The following is a 23,066-nucleotide window of genomic DNA, read 5'->3' on the forward strand; positions in this document are numbered from 1 at the left end:
AGGACTGTAGAATATATTGAGTCTTTTATTAATATGACAAAATCGGTCATCTTACCCATCGCTGTTCAGATCGGTGGCTGCCACAGAATAACCAAAGTACGATGCCATCTAGATACAAATAACATGTCAAATACGTAAAATCGTATGACTAATTTAGACGTCGGCTGCATTCATTCAGTCTTGTGTATGCATAAGAAAGTTACAACATTTTGGGAGGGGAATTCAGTTATTGCAGGTAATAATGGGAGGTAGCCTTAGGCTTTAAAGCCTGGAGCTATTCAATTAACCTCCCGCAGTCGCCTGATAATCCATGTTCATGCACATGTGTAACGTGCATTAACAAGGCTATCAGGTGTTAACGCACAGGATCCGTATTAAGTTCACTGACTTGTGTGTTAACTGGCAGTTATCACCCGATAACTGCACAGTTAAAGGGGATTTCTTTCCGGGGTCTCAGGAGACCCAAAAAGAAACCCCAATAAGCAGGGCTAATGGAATACGGGCGGGTGATCAATTAGTACCCGTTCAGTTAATGGGACTAATTGAATCCCGTCCTTAATGAGTTGTTCTAGCACAAAAGTGGGCATCAAAAGCCATTGATTGTACTGGAACTATGTAATAACTGATCATAAGGTGATGTTTGTTTATTACACAATGTACTAAACTACATATATTCACATTTGCAAACAATCACCCTGCAGATAAACCTTTTTTATTATGGTTGCACTGAGTACATCCTTCAAAAGGCAGTTTTACATCCTTATTTTGAAGTGATTATATATTCAGCAAAAATACTGTACTCTAAATTACAAACAGCACATTACTAATTCCAGAAAAGGTCATCAGTGTACACCATTAAAATACTGATCATCATCAGAAACTAATGTTGGCTGCTTACTTTGATTTACCAGTAGCAGAGTATTTTTAATTGGAATTTGGTACATTTCATTTCTGGGTCTTCCCAAGTCTCCATGCTGAGAAATACATTATATTTTAAAACAAATAAAAGCTCCATGTTCTTCCACTGTAATCATCCTTTACAATAAACCTCTAACACTTGTTGTGCCCAACACTGTGCTACAAACCATACTCTGAAAAAAAAAAAGTTCCTTATTTTTCACCAACTTGAAGAAGCACTGACCTGCTCTCCAGAGAAGTTATATAGGGATTTGACATTTGTCCCATTCAGAATGGTGACCTTCAAGAAACAGAAAAGCTTGTCAGTAATCATTGACCAGAGCACTCAATCATATTAGGGATAGCATTTCATTGGACGCAGCCACACAAAATAAATCTCTCAAATGGAATTACTGTGAGAGTTGTATCAGTGAGAAAAGGGTTGTCTAAAAGCATGGCCACAGACGGATGTGAATATTCAGGGTTTTCTTTGGCAGCCCTTCACTACACTGAGACACTAGTGTATAGACAAACTAGAACAGTGCAATAGATGGATTACCAGTGCTATGGGTAATTTAAAAAGAAAAAAAAAATAGGAATGGAGTGCACTATAAAAGATAGGTGATCTATGTTAAAAATCAGTCACTTACATATCCATACGTCAAGTTTCCTTTGGGGACACCAGCCACAAAATCTGCAAGGAAAATCAAAGAATGTTGTTAGGACCAGTTATGCGACATCGCCAGCAGGCACATTTAGAATAAGGACAAGATACATGCCAGACAGTCTAATGTTATGGGTCCACATCACTCACCTTCGGTGTCATCTCCACTGAACTCTCCAACACTTACGGAATAACCTGACAAAGTAAAAGTCAATAAATTGATAGTGCACTTGCTGAGGCTGGAATTAGAAATAGACACTCCACTGAAGCATACACTTATATTGTGGACAGCTAAAAGAACAAAACCACACGGCGTTTGCAGAGAACGAGAGCCCGCAGCAGTTACAAAACAGGGAAGAAACAGCCCCTCCATTGTGTGGTTCTGTCAGGCATCAGCGGCGGTTGCAGACACACTGTCCCATTATCTGCAGATTTGTATGTAACACAAACAGAGGGAAATCAAGTACTTGAGCCGAGATCCTGCTGTGTGCTACTATTGTGGTGCATGTTCTACTTCAATAGGGCAGAAGAAATGCTTTGCCTTCCAGCTTTTCAGTCTTAAATGTACAACTTGTTCTATGGACTCTCAGGCCGTGTGCACACACAGTGCCAATTGTTACTACAAAACGTCCCTGGGAGGGAGCTACAGCAGCATGGGGACAAGGCCACAAGTGTAATGGATTAAGCACCTGACAATGGTTCAAGGAACTCTGAAGTCCATTGTAAATGGATATTCAAATAAAGGTGCATGTATTCAACTTAACCTGGTTTATGGAAAAGGTTTAGCTTTTTATTTGGGTTTGAAAACAGAGCCCCACACATATCCAAATTGATTGGTGTTGTATCGAAAAAGACAAATGCTGCAAACTTACAAATTGTAACTTCTCAATATAGTACTCTAATTTGAAAGTAAATTTAAGTTTTACTTGAACATTCTAAATATTAGCACTATATTTAAAAACACATTTAATTCAATCTTAAGATAATTTGGCTGATCAAAGCTTTTAGATCAGTTTTGTAAATCTGCCTGTGGTCATCTTAAAAATGACTTAAGATATCTCTGCATTCGGTGTTAAGATTTTATTGTGTAATTCTGGTTTAAAAAGGAACTATAAAAGCTAATGATCAATTAGTGTCATTTTCATTCAAATAAAGTATGTACTACAGACGACAAACCGAACATTGCAATATTGTTTTTTTATACTGGCAAAACAACAAATTGTGTATATTATAAATGCAAGTCTAGAATGACCAGTTGAATAAAATGAAGAAGTGTCTTACCTAAGTAACTGTCATCATAATTGCCGGGAGCCTGCTTCGTCTTCATTTGTCCTTTGATCTCCAGGATATAGTATTCAGAGTAGAAGAATTCCCTGATTTCAGGTTGCGTTGCTGTGATCACCTGACCTAAAACAAAGGTGTGTTGGACATTATTTACACAAATCTGCATATTACATAATGAAAGCATAGCAATTACACATTACAAACAATGGAGAAATTAAATTTCTGAATACCAAAGAATGGTAATGCTGCAAACTGATGTGAAATCACAAAGACACCAGTTCATAGGATGTCAATTTACAAGACATGATGTTGCCATCCTCCCACCACATCTTCCCAAAACAAGCAAGACCCCAGAATTCCAAAACATACAACATACAAACTTCATTAAATTAAAAAACAACATGGAAGGTTAGTACACTAATCACAGAAACCATTACTCAACTCCCAGGGAACACCAACACCATCAGTAGCAACTCATAGCATTACCACTCCCATCCATGCCCTCTTCGGGCTGCACCATACCTGAAAGCACCAGCCAGTCTGTTTGTGCCCCCCTTCCCCACACCATGGCCTTAAACCAAACAATTCAAGATGGACAACAATCCTGTTCCCAATCATGACATCTGTCCACAACACTACCCAGGGAAGCATGCACCAAGCTTCATCAATGCAGCTGCATCTGTTTATAGTTCCAGGGCATCACTCCCCGTTCCCACCATAAAATAAGTTTAGACAACAATAAGGCCAAGTTTTGACCCCCCTCCCCTTCCCACCCCACTACTACAGTACTAGATACCTTATTGAGATGGGTCAGCATCTCGACAGAAAGATACAGAATTATGGTATAACATACCTTTGATAATTCTTTTTCTTCGAGGTCCATAGGGTCCCACAGGAATTACCTTGGGGTATATAGTTGTATCACATTCAATGCACCAAACAGCAAAGCTTTGGAGCTCCCAGCATGCACTGGTCTGCCTCCCTATATACCCCGCCCCCAGCCATTCAGTTTGTGACCAAGCCTTGCGGCAAGAGACAGTAGAGAAGAAAGAAAAATTGCACAAGAAACACTCAATCATGCGAAGAGGGAATCTGAACAAAAAGGCTTGGAGAACAGATCCGAACTGAGGCCAGGTGCGTCAGGGTGGGCGCCATGTGGACCCTATGGACCTCGAAGAAAAATAATCAAAAAGATATATGTTATATCATAATTCTGTATTTCTTCTTCGGGTTCCATAGTGTCCACAGGAATTACCTTGGGGACGTCCTAAAGCATTTCCCATACGAGTGGGGACGCTCCTGATAGAGGAGAATCCGCCGCCCAAAGGAAGCATCCTGGGAGGCAATCGTATCAAAACAATAGAATTTGATAAACTTATTCACAGAAGACCAAGTGGCTGTCTTACAAAGCTGTTCAGCCGAGGCACCATGTCTTACTGCCCACGATGGTCCAACTGACCGAGTGGAATGCGCGGTTACCCTGTTAGGGACAGGGAGAGCCGCCTTAGTATAGACTTTCAAAAATTGTCATATGAAGCCAACGAGCTAGTCTGTTTGTTTGCTGGCCAGTCTTTTTGTGAAACCCATATAACACAAACAAAGACTCAGATTTCCAGATGGAACTGGAATGGTCCATGTAAATACGAAGAGCACTAACCACATCTGAGGAAGCTTCACCTGTAGACAGGTCTGAAGACTGAAAGGCTGGTGCTACAATTTCCTCATTTATGTGAAAACAGGAAACCACCTTAGGGAGGTAGCCTGCCTTGGTACGGAGGACTATCCTGATGAAAGATCAGATATGGCGAGCGACATGACAATGCTGCCAAGTCAAACTCTGCGAGCTGAAGAGATGGTGAGGAGGTGGATGCCTTCGGAATGTAATGGCATACTCCTGAGATATCAGCTCTCGTACAGAGGTATGCGTAGTTGTCTGCTGCTAGTTGTCTGCTGCCAGGCCTGGGAGAACTGTAACAGTCGGCCTCCAACCCGACATCCTCCAGGGGGAGGCCCATCCCATCAGACAGCAGGCTTAAGGCCTGGCTTGGAAACCGGGTGCTTGGTTGCCCAATACTTCTTGGACTGCCTTCGATGAGACTGCCCGTCTGGCCAAGGACTGTTTCTTCGTCCTATTCTGTGGCCGAAAGGACAGAGGCGGCGACTGCCTTTTAAAAGCAGATGTAAATGGTAATTCAGCAATCCTGCGTCAATACCAGCTTCCCCCAAATACATAGTCGCTTCCTGGATCTGGTCCAGAAGAGACTGCTGCTCTTTTGTTGGGTTGACCATAGTCTCTCGTAGAGACACTGTCCAATCCTCCATAGCCTTGGCCACCCAAGCTACAGCCGTAGCTGGCCTGGTAATGGGCTCAGATAGATATTGATTTCAAATGACTATCAAGTTTTTTATTCGTAATCTCCTTTAAAGAAGATGCTGCCGGAATGGTACGGAATGCTACGCAACTAATAAATCTTGTGATATGAGCGTCTACTCTTGGGGGAATTTCACATTTATTGCACGCTCCTAGTGCAAAGGGGTACAGAGGTTACATTCCTAGTGGTCAGAAAAAGCTTGCTAGGAGTATCCCATGCCTCAGACATGAGGTTTGTCAACTGCCCCAACTGAGGGAAATAATCTTTAGACACAGCCTGATGTCTAAAGACCACCTCCTTAGATGTCTTTGCAACCTCCTCCTACTCAATATTGAGTACAGACCTTACCGCTCTTACCAGAGAGGGAACATCCACCAGGGATTGATGGCCCTCCTTCCCAGAGACTGGCCCAGAACTTTGAGAATCATCGTCTGACGAGAAGGTTGAGTCAGACTCCTGAGGCAACACCTGACAAGAACCTCTTTTATACCCTTGCTTTCTTACTGCCACTGGTCCTTCCACCTGCAGACAGTAGTATACTCTGGCTAGAATGAGCAGCCGCATTAATCTCCCCTAGGCTGAGATCTTGATGGGTACGCTGAACTACAAGGTAGCAAGACATTGACTAGTGCGCTCTAGTGAGTCTTACCACCCGTCCCCAGCAACAGACGACATGGCCCCGGCCGCCTTAGTGAGGAAACGCAGGACGACCTTCACCCGCAGCGGCCTCTGATGCGTCTCAACACCAGAGGCGAGGGACTGCTTTGCGCATGATTCCAAGAGTAACCCTTACCTCCCATCTCCATTATCCGACTGCAGTCCCGGACCCTCAGTGTTTTTAGGCCGCTAGCTAAGCCACTCTGAGGCCTGCAGAGAATCTCAGGGCATAAAGCGGTACTGGCTTTTCGGCGTAGGTAGATGGAGTCGCAGTACAAAGTCATTACCGGTGCTGGAACAGCTAAACTCCGAAGTTACATAAACTTAAGGCAAAACATAAAATTTTAAAAAAAAAGCTTAGGACTGCCTAGCAGTCCCGCTGTTATAACGGGTGCGTCTTGCCGCGCACCAAACAAAACAACTGAATGCCTGTGGCTGGTGGCGGGGTATATAGGGAGGAGGACCAATGCATGCTGGGAGCTCCAAAGCTTTGCTGTTTGGTGCATTGTATGCGATCCAACTACATGCCCAAAGGTAATTCCTGTGGACCCTATGGAACCCGAAGAAGAAATTGCCTATTTATCCATACAATTCACTTCAAGGAACAATGTAGAATGTACAACTATGTTATGATCCCCAGAGGTGCAATCATCCATTTGCAACTACCCTTGTCTTGATCTTCTACTTTCCAGCAGATCCCATCACTCTTGCCATTGTAGGTCTAAAGCCACTCAAACACCTCCACCCACTACCCAATGGCAAAAAACCTCTCGCAACCACCACAGGAAACCAAATCAATGCTCAACACAGGGAACATACTCCCTGTTTCTGCATTCAGTGACAAAAGATTTCTAATATCTGCTGCTCAATTGTGCTTCATCAAGGTCATAGTAATCTCTAACTTGTCCCAATTGCCGTCTGTATGGAGCTATTTTTTGGGTGTCTCCAAGCAAGGGAGCCATCTCACCCACCAATATCTGAAAGCCCATGGTATTTAAACCTGTGCCAGCTAGTTCCTGTAGTCAATCTGCTCCTCTGATCTAAGCACAAGCAGCCATCAGTTGCTTCTCCTTTGGCTCAATCAATATTTATGAGTTACCACATCGACCAGGTCTGATCAATTTGTAGACAAGAGTTTGAAAAACCTCGCCATCCAGAACCCAAACTCAGATAAGCCTCCTTCCCCTATGGCAAGAGCTTACGTTAGTCATGTCACCCTTTGCCCATCTTGGAAGCAAAGCATTGCTCCATGTTTTCTATAGAATGTCTAGCTTGCATCACACAAATGGAAAACTGAAATTGCACCCATTAGCTAAACACTGTGGTTTGAGACAATGGCCCTGATTCAGACCCACTCGCAAGCGGCTGTCCGCTCGCAAGTGGGTCGATGGTCTGCATTGAGCATGCGCACGACGGAGGGAGCTCCGTCGTGCGCATGCGCCAGACGCGACGAGCGAAGGAAAGTCCTTCGCTCGTTGTGTCTGATCAAAGGGGGCGTGCTGTCGATGTTGATTGACAGCACGCCCCCTTGGTGGGCGTGCCTCCCCGACGGGGGCGTTCCCATGGGAACGCCTCCCGTCAGAAGCCGGCCCACTGACATCACTAGTGATGTCAGTGGGAGTGATTTTGGCTCTGATAGAGCCAAAATCACTCCGGGGCTTGCGGTTGAAAACCTCAACCGCAGGCTCCGGCTCGCAGTTTCGATGGTGCCGATGGTCACGACCATCGCTTGCCATCAAACTGCACGCTCGTATAGGCTGTGGGTGGTGACCCACAGCTATACGAGCGTCCAGGAGGACGCTCCATTTTTATGTAGGGCGGCCCTCATTCAGAGCGTGCGCTCTGCTCAGAGCGTACGGCTCTGAATGAGGGCCAATATTCATAGGAATGGAACCTGTCCATTTACTAAAACAGTGATTTTACAGAGGCACTGTATACAGCTAGTGAATTGATAGGCTGTCTCAACATGAAGCCCAGCTAATTGCTGCTTCCCTTGGGTGATTCTGAGTCGTATGCAAAGTGGCCATAGTTACAGGGAGCTGCGGAAGCCCGATTCACTTCCTTCTGCTATTGAGATTCCATTCAAGTAATGCGGCGGTCTGTGCATGTGCAAGTAGAAACCTGTACCGCCCATTGATGTGAAGCCGGCCATAGCAAATGTCATCGTTAATCTGTGCACTTACACTACTCCCATGCTAGGTGCAAGAGATCTGTCAGTAACAGACTGCCCTTCCCCTTATACAGAATTGCGCCAAGCTTTAGATACACGGCCATGACACTCCCACTAGTCAGGTTGGTTATGCGTGATTGCACTATAACTGCCCCCAAAACGCCCTATTTCACAGAAAAACAGAACCAGCCAAGTTCTGGCAGCCTCAAAATAGGACATCCGCTTATGTGCATGTGCCAGTTGCATACATGCTAAGAGATGTGCAGATGTATTTTAGTTTACATTAAAAAAGCAGTATTGTTTCAAAATCGAGCGATATGCGTATGAAGGTTTTAGTAAATGGAATAAATAAGCTTACCTTGCCAGAAATAACTGCCAGGTCCGCCCAGTAATATTCTTCCGCTCTGTATAGAATAAATTAATTTAAAAAAATATATTTTAGATTATAAAATCTCTCTCTCTCTCTATACACACACACACTGCAATAAGTAGGGGTTCAATCCAATTAGGTGCGAGTTCCCTCACGGCGTGAGTAAATGTGGCTGTCTGCTGCACTTACAGTATCTCACCGATTTTGTGCTGCGAGGGAGGAGAGTTGTGGTGCCATTGCATTGGCAAGTCGCCCCCTTAGCGGCTAATTTGATTGACCCCTATATGTTTGCTCTAGTTGCTACAGCCCTTAAATGGCCTAATGATAGTAAAGTTAATGCTATGCTAATAAAAAACTCACTTTGGTAAACTCAGCAGCGAAGCCACCTTGGCAGTATCCCTGACCTGATGCAGAGTTTGAATCTAGATTGAGAAAACAAAAACAGTAGTGAAAGTCCATGGAAAATAAGAATATATGGCACATATATCGCCACAGTGTGGAGCCCGTTAGTCCTACGAACCCACCACCCACATACCTGTGCGACACGGTGAATATTCCACAAAGCTGGTGAAATTATCAAAAGACAAGTAGCAAGTTCCCACAATGTCACGATGGCTTTCTTCTTTTATTGTTCTCCAGCTGTATCTGGGTGCACAGGCCTAAGAGGAAACAACATAGTGAGGATACAAGAAGCAAGACGTCTAGTAGGAGTCGCAACCAAATCAGATATTAAAACAGTTTTGTATTTCTTTACTCCTCCATCACAGAGATCAAATGTCACATCCCAAAACAGTTAAACAAAAAATGTGCTTATATAAACCACACACATGCCCAAAAAAACACCACACCTAAACATGCAAAAACACAGTTGTGTGCGTCGACATTGCTAGCCCTGTCCCCGTATGTAATTTTACTAATATATAAATCTTTTCTGTTAGCTATGAGTCTGCAAGCAAGTGACTCATTTAGTTTTCTGCTCAGCTCAAAATTGACAGAGTAAATATCAATTTAGAAAAGAATGGAGCAGACAGCTTGCTGGATTCACATATAAAAAACACTAAGGAATTTTGATCTGCCGAGCAATGCAAAGAATAGATATAGATGTCATTTATACACACAATGTATTTAGCACCTAACAAATGTGCACGAGTGTTATGATCTGAGCGTGTCCATAAAACCCCACTGCCGCTTTTCCTATAGGATTTATTTATTTAACAGTTTCTTATATAGCGCAGCAAATTCCGTTGCGCTTTACAATTTGAATCAACATTAACATTATACTGGGTTGTAAAAGACATACATACATACATACATACATAAGGGTAAGAGGGCCCTGCTCGCAAGCTTACAATCTATAGGGATGCCATTCTACCTGCGCTGCAAATTATTTCTCTGCACCTCCCCTCACTGCTAGCACATTAACAGCATTCCATTCCAAAGCCATGTTGTAATGTATCTTACATCATCATAGGACGTGATAAGGTGATATTATAGAATACATGTATCCTAGAGCATTGGAATAGAGTGCTGTGCTTTTTCTATCTGATGTCCACTTGCAGCCATGACTGGATCCCAAGTTTTCCCCTTTAAACAGAAACATTTCCAATGCCCCCATTCCACACAGTGGCTGTTAGTTGGTTGATGCCACATGTACACAGCTCCAGTCCTGTGTGAAGAGCATGTCTAAAAAGCATACAAGAGTTTCAAGTAGTAGTGATCAGCTGTACTGCACAACACCTCCCTGCGGCCTCCGCTCATAACAGTGTATCCTAGATTAGCTCCATTTGTTAGTGGCTCATTTTTGAATAGCAATAGAAAAAAAAAAAAAGCATCTATATCCATCTATATAGTTTTGCAAGAGCAAATGGCACATACATTAACCAGGAAAACGCAACTGCTATTAAAATGTACCAAAATAGTTATAAATGGCTAAGTCATGAGTAACAGGTCAATACGTACCAGTATAGTCTGGTTATGTGACCGGACAGTTGCTCCAAACCATTGTTTAGATTTAAACTCCACCTGTTCTAGCTGTGCCGTTTTGTTACCATCCTTCTGCTGGAAGTCTTGAGCTCTGTTGCCTGTGTATCACAAACACAAAAAAAAAAAAAAAAAGGTTCAAAACGTAATCTTGAAGACACATAACAGGAGAACAAACTGCATTTGAGAACTTCCAATGCAAAATGTAAAACTTGCTGGAGCAAATTAAACCATACTGGTATACTTTGTTATAAACCTCGGTCGTCTCTGCATTATTTACTCATGCAAATACACATTGCTTTAAACCTCTTGGAAATGGCCATCATTGGACAGCGGATACACCTTCATCCATGCTAACACAAAAAAAAAAAAAAAAAAAAAAAAAAAAAAGGACGTGGGTGCTTGCGTAGTAACCGTCAAATTGGGCACAGATCCAATTGCTCGAGTTAAGTGCCCAAATCAGCCCATGTGTGGCTGCAGCATTAATACTATTAACGGCACCGATTGACTGGCAGGCAGCTGGCTCAAAAACACTGGAGCCAGATGAAACCACCAACTTTGCATTCCTTGAATTTACTGCACAAAGTATGAAACTTAAAATGCAGTTGGACATATTTCTAACAGAAAAAAGGAAGATTCATTTATTTGTATTACAGGAACAATTTCTATGCTCATCTTGCAAACTGCAGGATTAACTGTGCGGTTGAAGAAAAACAGAAATGTTGGACATTTATATATAAACTTACTGAACGAGAAGGCACACAGAACTTCTGAGCAAGAATATACATATACTGTGACTGGAGAGGGGTGAGCCATGAAGGGGGAGGGGGGCAAGGACTAGCAGAAAAATCTTGTATTTTGTGGCGACAACCTTTAATAGTAAGGACTTTGCTACCAATAGTATGCTGGTGACTGGCCAAAAACAGAACTATTACACGTAGAAGGTGCTTATCCGAAGCACAAATGAAGGGATGATGGATCTAGTACAAATGGTCTCTTAGCACAATGGGCATTTAGATTAAATGCAAGGTCTGTAACTAAAAAAATATGTTTTATTCATGTTAGTGATGACAAATAAAAAAATCCTTAAAATCAATTCTGAGTAAGGCAGGATACACAGGAGACCCCAAGTACAGACCTTTATGCATCACTTTGATTAAAGAAGATAAAAACATTCCTAATATCAGAACGGTTATACACAAATCAGTGTATTGTAAAGCTCAATGGAATATCCTGGTGCCATATAAGTAAATGTTAGCAAATGTTCGTAAACTGAAGTTTAATGCTCTGAATGCCAATGGCTACATATAGATTAGAATGGGGCCTCTGTGCAGAAAAAAAACTAAATAAACACATACAATTTTCTACCCTGCATTGATATAAAATTGTATGTGTTTATTTAGTTTTTTTTTTTTACATTTTATTTTAATTTTAACCTATACACGCTATGGCACCCAGAGTTCCCTGCTCCATCCCTGAAATTGGATGCACACAGCATTGTACCAAGTGGATGTTTTTCAAAGTTTGCCTACAAGTTTATAACGTCTAGGAATTGTTTTGTACAGGTCAGCAATAGAGTGATGCTATTGGCAAATGACAAGACACCCTAGAATATCATGGATAAATCAAAACCTTTTCAAGTCTAAATACCGAGCCTGGAAAAAAAAAGAACACATTATATATATAATTTTTTTTAAAGTAGAACCACCTTCTACACTGAGAAGTGGTACCAGTGACATCAATGTTTACTATAGAAAGATAAGATGCAGTCTGACATGAATAGCACAAAACAGCTGCCATCACCATCATCAGTACAGGTACAAGGTGAGGGGAACATAGGCCGACACACAATCCATGAAATATACTGTCCTGGCATGTAACACAATCATGCTTTCCAGACTTCAAGGAGTATTTGTTGTGCAAAAATAGATCTTCGGCTATTGCTCATTCCTTCAGCTGTCATGTAATTAACTCGAAATAGAGGTGTAACTGGAGAAATCCCATCTTAGCATTGCCTTGGGCCTGAATCATCGCCATAAAGATTTGCAATAAATGAACACCTTTAAAATGACTTCACATTTCAAAGCTTTATGAAATGTGTAAACAGTCTAAATTCGACCTGAAATTTTGCAGAGCAGGAGGGCCTCCCGAGTAATGCGCCTCCATGCCAATCACCGTGATATCACCGGTAATACACTGTGCTCATGCCAAAGTTCTGACACAAGGCGTCCTACAGCTGCACCTTCAAACAGAACAACTGGGAGGAGAGATCAGCTACTCGGGTCCCTTGATGTGGTGGCAGAGAGTGAGACTGCCAGAGGGCAGCACTTGGAATCATTATGCTTATTGGTTTAGAAGAGGGGGAAAAAAAAAAAATCTTCAAGAAGAGATTTTACATTCTGGAAATGTTCTTGTTTCTCAGTATTGACCAACTGCACACTAAGGAGCGGATGCAGAGTTGGTAGTAAAATGGTGCACATTACTCAAGTTAGGAAGAGCATGCATGGAAAGCAACACACACACACACACACACACCTCTAGATGCGGGCCCCCCAGCAGCATATGAGAATAGCTTCGGTGCACATGACCAGCAAACGATACATCTCCTAACAGGCATATATATGCGAATAATTCATTCTTTTCCCAATAGTAAAGCACAATGAAACAATGGTTAATAAATAAATTACAGCACGAATTGCAGTTCACTCCTTACTGAACTATGCTTACGAGAGAATGCCCCCCTCCTATTCCCCTTCCGTCTCTCTAGTCCTAAGGTTTGATACGCGCAGGTCAGCACAGGCGCACATAAATGCATGTTAACGTTTCAGGTCATGCGTCCTTCCCAAGGCTACGGGGAATAGTTAGTTTTAACTTAAACTGGTGGACTACTGCGCATAGTGAGATAGTTGCTGGACGGGTAACTAATGATGACTACCAGTGGCATATGCGTTAGTATCACTGAGATACTAAACAAAATATGCTGCTGATATTTAGGTACGATGGTAAATGGGGACCCTAGAGTTAAATTTATGCCTTTTGGGAGTCCCATATAAGACCATTGTATAGTAGATTCTACATACAGGTTGAGTCTCCCATAGCCAAATATTCCGAAATATGGAATAATTTTGGCATGACAGATAATGAAACCTTTGATTTTTGATGGTTCAGTGTACACAAACTTTGTCTAAAAGGCACAAATTATGAAAATATTGTATAAAATTACCTTCAGGCTGTGTGTATAAGGTGTATATGAAACAAATGAATTTCATTTCTGTACACAAACTTTGCTTGAGCCACAAAATTATTGAAAATATTGTATATGCAGGCTGTGTGTATAAGGTGTATATAACACATAAATGCATTGTGTATATTGGGGTCCTATTCCCAAGATATTTCATTATGATATTCAATTATTCCAAAATACAGAATATTCTGTACCCAAAATTAGGGGTGTGCACCGGCCACTTTTCGGGTTTTGTGTTTTGGATCTGGATCTTTCTTCGTGTTTTGGATCTGGATTGGTTTTGCCAAAACCACCCTTCCGTGTTTTGGGTTCTGGGTTTTGTGTTTTGGATCTGTATTTTTTTGAAAAAAGCATAAAAACTGCTAAAATCACAGAATTTGTAGGTTTTTCTGCTCCTATGCTATTATTAACCTCAATAACCTTAATTTCCACTCATTTCCAGTCTATTCTGAACACCTCACACCTCACAATAGTGTTTTTATGTCCAAAAGGTTGCACCGAGGTAGCTGGATGACTATGCTAAGCGACACGAGTGGGCGGCACAAACACGTGACCCATCTAGGCGTGATACTGCAGTGGCAGACAGGATGGCAGTTTGAAAAACTAGGCCCCAAACTGTACATAATGCAAAGAAAAAAAAGAGGTGCAAGATGGAATTGTCCTTGGGCCCTCCCACCCACCCTTATGTTGTATAAACAGGACATGCACACTTTAACAAATCAATCATTTCAGCGCCAGGGTCTGCCACACAACTGTGGCTGAAATGATTGGTTCGTTTGGGCCCCCACAAAACAAGCTGGCAATTAATCTGTCCCTGCACAAACTGGCTCTACGGAGGCAAGATGTCATCCTCATCCTCCTCATCCACAGATTCCTCACCCTCTTCAGTGTGTACATCCTCATCCTCACAGAGTATTAACTCGTCCCCACTTGAATCCACCACCACAGGTCCCTCTGTACGTTCTGGAGGCTGGTCTCCCTGGAAGAGCTGATAATTCATTTTGATGAACATCATCTTCTCCACATTCTGTGGAAGCAACCTCCTACGCCTTTTGCTGACAAGGTTCCCGGCTGCACTAAACACTCTTTTGGAGTACACACTGGAGGGGGGGCAACTCAGGTAAAATAGAGCCAGTTTGTACAGGGGCCTCCAAATTGCCTCTTTTTCCAGCCAGTACAGGTATGGACTGTCTGACATGCCTACTTGGATGCTGTCACCGATGTAATCCTCCACCATTCTGTCAATGGTGACAGTATCATATGCAGTGACAGTAGACATGTCAGAAATTGTTGCCAGGTCCTTCAGTCCGGACCAGATGTCCAAACTTGGTCCTGCCTGCCCTGCATCACCGCCAGCGGGTTGCATGGGATACCTAAGTTTTTTCCTGGCAGCCCCAGTTGCGGGAGAAAATGAAGAAGGAGCTGTTGATGTGTCACGTTCCGCTTCAGCTGACAGTGTGTTCACCAGCAGGTCTTTGCACCTCTGCAGGCTTGTGTCGGCCGGAAAGAGAGACACCACATAGGCTTTAAACCTAGGATCGAGCACGGTGGCCAAAATGTAGTGGTCTGATTTCAACAGATTGACCACCCAGGAATCCTGGCAAAGCGAATGAAGGGCTTCATCCACAAGTCCCACATGCCGAGCGGAATCGCTCCGTCTTAGCTCCTCCTTCACTTTCTCCAGCTACTTCTGCAAAAGCCTGATGAGGGGAATGACCTGACTCAAGCTGGCAGTGTCTGAACTGACTTCACGTGTGGCAAGTTCGAAGGGCTGGAGAACCTTGCACAACACGGAAATCATTCTCCACTGCGCTTGAGTCAGGTGCATACCCCCTCCTTTGCCTATGTCATAGGTGGATGTATAGGCTTGAATGGCCTTTTGCTGCTCCTCCATCCTCTGAAGCATATAGAGGGTTGAGTTCCACCTCGTCACAACCTCTTGCTTCAGGTGATGGCGGGGCAGCTTCAAGAGTGTTTGCTGGTGCTCCAGTCTTCGGCACGCAGTCGCTGAATGGCGAAAGTGGCCTGAAATTTTTCGGGCCACCCAAAGCGTCTCCTGCACGCCCCTGTCGCTTTTCAGAAAATTCTGCACCACCAAGTTTATTGTGTGAGCAAAACATGGGACGTGCTGGAATTTGCCCAGATGTAATGCCCGCACAATATTGGTGGCGTTGTCAGATATCACAAATCCCCAGGAGAGTCTAAGTGGGGTAAGCCACTGGGCGATGATTTCCCTCAGTTTCTCTAAGAGGTTGTCGGCGGTGTGCCTCTTACTGAAACCGGTGATACACAGCGTAGCCTGCCTTGGAACGAGCTGGCGTTTCTGAGATGCTGCGACTGGTGACGCTGCTGCTGTTGCTGCGTAAGGTGATACATCTACCCAGTGGGTTGTCACAGTCATATAGTCCTTAGTCTGCCCTGTTCCACTTGTCCACATGTCCGTGGTTAAGTGGACATTGGGTACAATGGCATTTTTCAGGACACTGAGGACACTTTTTCTGACGTTTCTGTACAGTCTCGGTATCGCCTGCCTAGTGAAGTGGAATCTAGACGGGATTTGGAACCGAGGACACACTACCTCCAGCAATTGTCTAAATCCCACTGCACTAATGGCGGATACCGGACGCACGTCTAACACCAACATATCAGTCAAGGCCTCAGTTATACGTTTTACTTCAGGATGACTGCTGTCGTACTTCATCCTCCTCGCTAAGGACTGTTGGAGGGTCAATTGTTTAGTAAAAGTAGTGGTGTTCCTACTTCCTCTCTGGGATGATGAACGACTCCCAGCAGCAGCAACAGCAGCAGCGGCAGCAGGAGGCGTAGCAATGCAGGATCCTCCGGAGGAATCCCGGATAGGAGAGTCAGTCATGCCAGTGACATGGCCTGCAGGACTACTTCCGATCCTGACTAAGGAGGAAATTGACGAGGAGGGAGTTGACGGTGTGGTTTGCAGGCGCTTGGATACAACAGGACAACGGGATTTAGGTGTCCCTGGACTGCTTACGGTCTTAGCCAAAGTTTCTGAACTTGACAGTAACTTATTATGAACGCGCTGCAGGTGCCGTATAAGGGAGGATGTTCCTAGGTGGTTAACGTCCCTACCCCTACTTATTCCACCTTTACATAAGGTACATATGGCAAGACAGTAGTTGTCCGGATTTGGATAGAAATATTGCCAGACCAAAGAGGTGGAATGTTTGGTCTTCTGCCCAGGCATGACCGTGATGGGCTTTTTCATCCCACGGACAACAACTGTCTCCCCCGGAGCCTGATTTAAACAAACCACATCACCATCAGAATCCTCCTCGCCAACTTCCTCCTCAGCGCCAGCTACACCAGTATCCTCATCCTGTTGTACTTCAACAGTGACATCTTCAATTTGCATATCAGCAAGTGGACTGTGGGTGCTCCTTTCAGCACTTGCAGGGGGCGTGCAAATGGTGGAAAGAGCCACCTCTTCCCGTCCAGTGCTGGGAAGGTCAGGCATCGCAACCACCACCACACTTGGACTCTCCTTGGGGATTTGTCATATCTTCTTAGAAAGCACAGTTCTTCGCTGTGCTTTTGCCAGCTTAACTCTTTTGATTTTTTTAGTGGGAGGAGGGCTTCCACCGTCATGTGAAGCTGAACCACTAGTCATGAACATACTAGGGATCGACCTTAGCCGTTCCTTGCCACTCCGTGTCGTAAATGGCATATTGGCAAGTTTACGTTTCTCTTCAGCTGATTTAAATGTTTTTTTCAAGGTCATTTTCCTGAACTTTGTCATTTGGGATTGTATCTGCCCTCTATTATGACATTGGGCATCGGCCTTGGCAGACGACGTTGATGGCATGTTATCGTCTATGTCATGACTAGTGGCAGCAGCTTCAGCACTAGGAGGAAGTGGTTCTTGATCTTTCTCTATTTTATTTTTATCGGAGAAAGTTTGGTCCTCCATTTATGTTATATCGATTTGATATATACGTGCGGCTAAACACAGAAAATATTTCTTTATTTTTGCTGGAGAGTAGTGCACTTTGTGGGTTACACCAGCCTTTAAGAAATGAGCCAGCCGGCTCTTTACTTATGGGACACAGGCGCACGCTTGGCGCTGCTCCTTTGTTGATGCACGTGCGGCTACTGCGCACACAATTCACAAACACAGAAAATTATTTTTTTTTTTGGTTTGGACTGGAGTGTACTTTGGGGGTTACAGCACCCTTTAATGGTCAAGCCAGCCGGCCCTTTACTTATGACACAGGCGCACGCTTGGCACTACTTTGTTGATGCACGTGCGGCTACTGCGCACACAATTCACAAAAAATATTTTTTTAGCACTTCGGGGGGGAGCACCCCTGATGGACAGAGCACCCCCTGGACAACACTACAGCACCCCTTTAGGACTGGGACACTGCACAGGACTTTGGAGTGGACACAGCCCCTATGGAGAACTGACTGCACAACACAGTCCAGCCAGCCCCTATGGACTTTGAAGTAGTGGACACAGCCCCTATTAACAACAGCAGCACAGCACAACACAGCCAGCCCCTATGGACTTTGAAGTAGTGGACAACAGCAGCACAGCGCAGCACAGCACACCACTACTCTGCACTACACTACACAGCCCAGCCATCCCTAACTCCCACCCTCCCTCTTCACTGTCCACAGCCGAGTGAGAAAATGGCGCCGACGCGGGTACCTTATATAGGTTCCAAAACCCGCGAGACTCGGAAGGCGGGATGATGACATTTTGCCTCGATTTCAGATCAGAGTCAGGCGGGAAAAGTCGAGCCTGACTCGGATCTGCCTCGGATCGGGGGGGCTCGGATTTCAGAAATCCGAACCCGCTCACCCCTACCCAAAATACCTCTGGTCCCAAGCAATTTGGATATGGGAGACTCAAACTGTACTAGATTCTGGAGTTTATGTAATAGCCTGGGAAATGCAGGCTCTGGTGACATTCTGGCAAGTCTGGGAGTATTTTTAAAGCGGCAATCATTTAAATAGGGAAAAATATGAGATATGGTAAGAACTTACCCTTGTTATCTCTATTTATACGAAGTCCATAGGGTTCCACAGGATACCTTGGGGTATAGGCGATGGCGGCAGACATCAGGCACCTCAGAGTTAATTTTTCAGCCTCCCAGGATGCACTGTGGTCCCTCTCCTATACCCCGCCCCCGAGCCAAGGCAAATCAGTTACAAAACAAGCCATAGGAGGAGAAGAAAATGAGAGAAGAAAGTCTGGAACACACAAGAATCACATTCTCACCAGAAGGAGACGGAAAAACTGGTGACCAGAACAAAGTCCCTCTGCAGTACAGGTGTGACAGGGCGGGAGTCCTGTAGAACCCTATGGACTTCATAGAAATAGAGATAACAAGGGTAAGTTCTTACTATCTCTCATATTTTCTACTTCAGGATCCACAGGATACCTTGGGATGTCCCAAAGCAGTATCCTTCAAGGGTGGAGACGCTACTGTGCTGAAAGGAGAATCCGCCACCCAAAGGAAGCATCCTGAGAGGCGAAAGTATTAAATGCATAATACCTCACAAAGGCATGGACAGAAGACCATGCGGCAGTCTTGCAGAGCTGAACAGCAGAGGCACCACGGCGAGCTGCCCACTAAGAATCGACAGACCAAGTAGAATGAATGTAAGCCTCAGCTGCTTAGTGGCAGGCCAACCCTTCTTACGGAAACCATAGAGGTCAAACAAAGAGTCCGACGTCCGAAATGAATTGGTACGGTCAACATATATCCTTAGAGCACATACCACATCCAAGGAGGCCTCACCAGCTGAGAGGTCTTGGGAAGTAAAGGCCGGCACCATAATTTCCTCAGTAATGTGGACACTAGATACGACCTTAGGTAGGAAGCCAGGGCGAATGCAAAGCACTGCCCTATCCCTATGAAAAATCAGAAAGGAAGGGCGACATGAGAGCCCCCAAATCTGACACCCTTCTGACTGAAGCAATGGCCAGAAGAAACACCGTCTTAGCTGTAAGCCATTTTAAATCCACTGAGCCCTGTGGTTCAAACGGCGGTCCTTGGAGAGCCCTCAGGACCACAGCCAAATGCCAAGAAGCCTAAATACGAAGTACACCTTGCATAAAGGTGCGGACATCAGGAAGGGTAGCAATCCTACGCTGAAACCACACTGACAGGGCAGAAACCTGCACCTTCAGGGAAGCAAGGCAAAGACCGTGATCTAAGCCAACCTGTAGGAAAGCCAAAACCCTGGATATCCTGAACACCTGAGGATCATAGCCTCTAGGTCGACACCATTCAAAGAAAGTATGCCACACTCTGTGGTAAATTCTTGCAGGAGCAGGCTTCAGAGCTCTTAGCATGGTGTTAACTACAGAGCTGGAAAAAACCCCGGACCTTAAAAGGCCTGTCTCAACAGCCACGCCATCAAAGACAGACGACCCAGGTCCGGGTAATGGCAAGGACCTTGAGACAATAGGTCCGGACGTTGAGGCAAAAGCATCGGAGTGTCTATGGAAAGACTCCGAAGATCTGAGTACCAGTGACCGCTGGGCCACGCTGGAGCCATCAACAGGAGCGTGCCTCCTTCTTGCTTGAACTTATGAAGTACTTGAGGTAGTAGGGAGAACGGAGGAAAGAGGTATGCAAACTGGAAGGTCCACCGGACCGACAGAGCGTCTACCAGAAGAGCCTCCTCGTCTCTTGTTCTTGACCCGTACATAGACAGCTTGTTGTCTTGTCAGGAGGCCATGAGGTTTATCTCTGGAAGGCCCCACTTGTTCACTAGGAATTAAACCACCACCTGGTGAAGAAATCATTCCCCGGGATGCACTTCCTGATGGCTGAGGAAGTCTGCTTCCCAGTTGAGGACTCCTGGTATGAAGACTGCAGAGACAGCTGGGAGATTGCCTTCCACCCAAGCCAGAATGTGGGACACCTGTGTCAGGGCCACCTGACTTCTGGTTCCTCCTTGGTGATTTATGTAAGCCACTGTGGTGGCGTAGTCTGACTGGACTTGCATGGGTTTTCCGTGAAGAACTAGTCTAGCTTGCTGAAGAGCTCTGAATACAGCTCGAAGTACCAATATGTTGATTGGAAGAGCAGATTCTGCTGTCGGCCACCTTCCCTAAAGAAGTGTGGACCTGTCACAGCCCCCCAGCCTCGGAGACTGGCATCAGTCATCAGCAGGACCCAGTCCGAGATCCAAAAGGGGCGTCCCCTGTTGAGGTGGGATGTCTGTAGCCACCAGGCCAGAGACAGCCATACCTCTGGAGAAAGCACCAGTGTCAGTGTCTTTATCCGATGGGGCAACTCATTCCATCTCGAGAAGATCAACTTCTGCAGAGATCTGGAGTGAACTCTGGGCATACTCTACCATGGTGAACTTCGACACTATGGACCCCAGTAATCTCTGCCGAGTGAAGGGACACTCGGCAACTCTGAAAACAAATATGAATCTTTGCCTGTAAAGCAGAGATCTTTTCCTGTCACAAAAGATCCTTCGCTGTCTGTGAGGAACCACTTCCAGTTTATCAGCCAGCCATGAGCCTGCAACACAGATATTGTCCTTTGCAGATTGCTCTGAAGTACCCCCATAAACCCTGCTAATAGCAGAAGGTCGTCCAGATAGGGTAACAGGCAGATGCCCTGCATCCGCAGGTAGGCTGCCATAACCTTGGTAAAGATCCTAGGTGCTGTGAAAAGGCCAAAGGGCAGTACCTGAAACTGGAAATGTTGATTGACCACTGCGAACCTGAGGGACCGCTGGTGAGCTAAAGCAACTGGGACATGTAGGTAGGCATCCTGAATGTCCAAGGACACCATAAAATCCCCAGGCTCCATAGCCAATACGATGGAACGTAGGGTCTCCATCCTGAACCAAGGGACCCTCAAAGACTTGTTGTACCCATTGGGTGTCAGAACCAGAAAGGGGTTGGGTGTAAAACCTGGTTCCTCTCAGAGGCAACGAAACAGGCACTATAACCCCCACTTGGAGCATAGAGTGTCCTACTTCCTGGAATTCCAGGGCCTTGTCTTGAACTAACTGAAGGCCTGTGGTGAAAAACCGGCTGGGAGGCCTTCTGCGGAAGGAGAGGGCGTACCAGTTAGAGACCACTTCTGGTCTGGAAGCCTCCCCCTGTAAGGTAGTATATGGACTGCCAACAAAAGTACCACTTTGCGATACGTAGCATTCGAGAGAACATAGGCAAGGTTGCAGTACTCACTAGGCATGTAGTGAACTACAGGAATGGATAACCAGCAGCTAACATTCCTGTGATACCACTGATCAAAGGGGGGGGGGGGGGGGGGAGGAGCGAGAGAGCAAGCAAGAGAGCGAGAGAGAGCGAGCGAGCAACGAGAACACTGCGTGAACTACCAGGGAGGGAGAATTAGCAGTTTCTCCCCACATACCTGCCTTGTGACTAACAGGTAGAGTGGAGCAGCAGGGTGTACGTCATACCTGCAGGCACAACCACATGGTAATATAGCGCACAGCATGCACTGGGTATAATGCGACCACATAGGACATACATACATACACATTATAGTAGTAAAGGAAAATACGATTCCTGTCTGATGCTTGTCAAGCCGCAGGAACTTACTGCATAAATATGGCAGAGTGCAATACCAATTCTCACAAATACGTATACTATATAAATGTGAGAAACCCTCAGTGTTCACATCACCCTCCTCTAAACAGTACTGAGCATGTGGTACATTTTAGCTGAGGAGAATAATCACGTTCACTCTTAGACAGGATGAGTGTAAACGATGTGTATGTGACGCACCACACAGAAAAACACTTTTCATTTTAACTGTGAGGCAATAAGCACCCTGCAGCACCGCACCGCAAGGGAGAGAAAGACAGGGATAGTAAAATGGCTGACAGTCAGAAGTGAAGTACAGTCAGACAGCGATAACATAGAGTTACATACAATGCAGAAATAAATCACCTGCACTACAAGCACTATGATCAACTAGGCAGACACAGAGCCTGGTAGGAAACTGCTGCATACACGGACCTCAGTGAAGGAGAGGTATGCGGGGGACCCGGACCGCGATGTCCCCTGTATCAGAAACCAGCAGCATTCGCCACTTATACAAAAAAATGGCCGCTGAGGAGCTGATAGTAGACAGGCCCGGGCGAGGAACGCTGCCATAGCCCACCAGACCGCTGTGGAAAGGCACTAAGACAGGGAAAGCACACACGCCTGGCATGCTATTAACCCCTGGAACGCTGGAGCATTTTCCATACTGCTGCAGCCCGCTGTCCCTGGTGGTCTAGTGGAAGCGGAGGATCAGTACCTTGCTCCACGCGCAGCCTGTCCCCCAGGGAGCCCCCTGCCTAGGGACAAAAGACTGTGAATCGGCAGTAATCCACTGCGGGTTCCCGCCGCTTACCTGAATCCCCGTGAATCCGGCCACAGACTGGAATACCGGGGTCCCCGCTAG

At 45.2% G+C, this 23,066-nt stretch overlaps 1 protein-coding gene across 1 annotated transcript in view; it reads right to left on the reverse strand.

The window, feature by feature from the left end:
- ITGA5 (integrin subunit alpha 5) overlaps nt 1-23,066 on the reverse strand; it is a 97,617-nt gene that overhangs the window by 25,467 nt on the left and 49,084 nt on the right. Inside the window, exons 3-11 of the mRNA XM_088469208.1 lie at nt 10,374-10,495; nt 8,950-9,073; nt 8,775-8,836; nt 8,403-8,448; nt 2,843-2,968; nt 1,712-1,756; nt 1,548-1,591; nt 1,142-1,198; nt 56-108 (exon numbers count right to left, since the gene is read on the reverse strand). Of these exons, the coding sequence (XP_088325334.1) occupies nt 56-108; nt 1,142-1,198; nt 1,548-1,591; nt 1,712-1,756; nt 2,843-2,968; nt 8,403-8,448; nt 8,775-8,836; nt 8,950-9,073; nt 10,374-10,495 (679 nt within the window). The remainder of the gene's footprint in view (nt 1-55; nt 109-1,141; nt 1,199-1,547; nt 1,592-1,711; nt 1,757-2,842; nt 2,969-8,402; nt 8,449-8,774; nt 8,837-8,949; nt 9,074-10,373; nt 10,496-23,066) is intronic.

Source organism: Taudactylus pleione, unplaced genomic scaffold (assembly GCF_031769625.1).
Source record: "Taudactylus pleione unplaced genomic scaffold, aTauple2 ptg000089l, whole genome shotgun sequence".
Taxonomy (NCBI): Eukaryota; Metazoa; Chordata; class Amphibia; order Anura; family Myobatrachidae; genus Taudactylus; species Taudactylus pleione.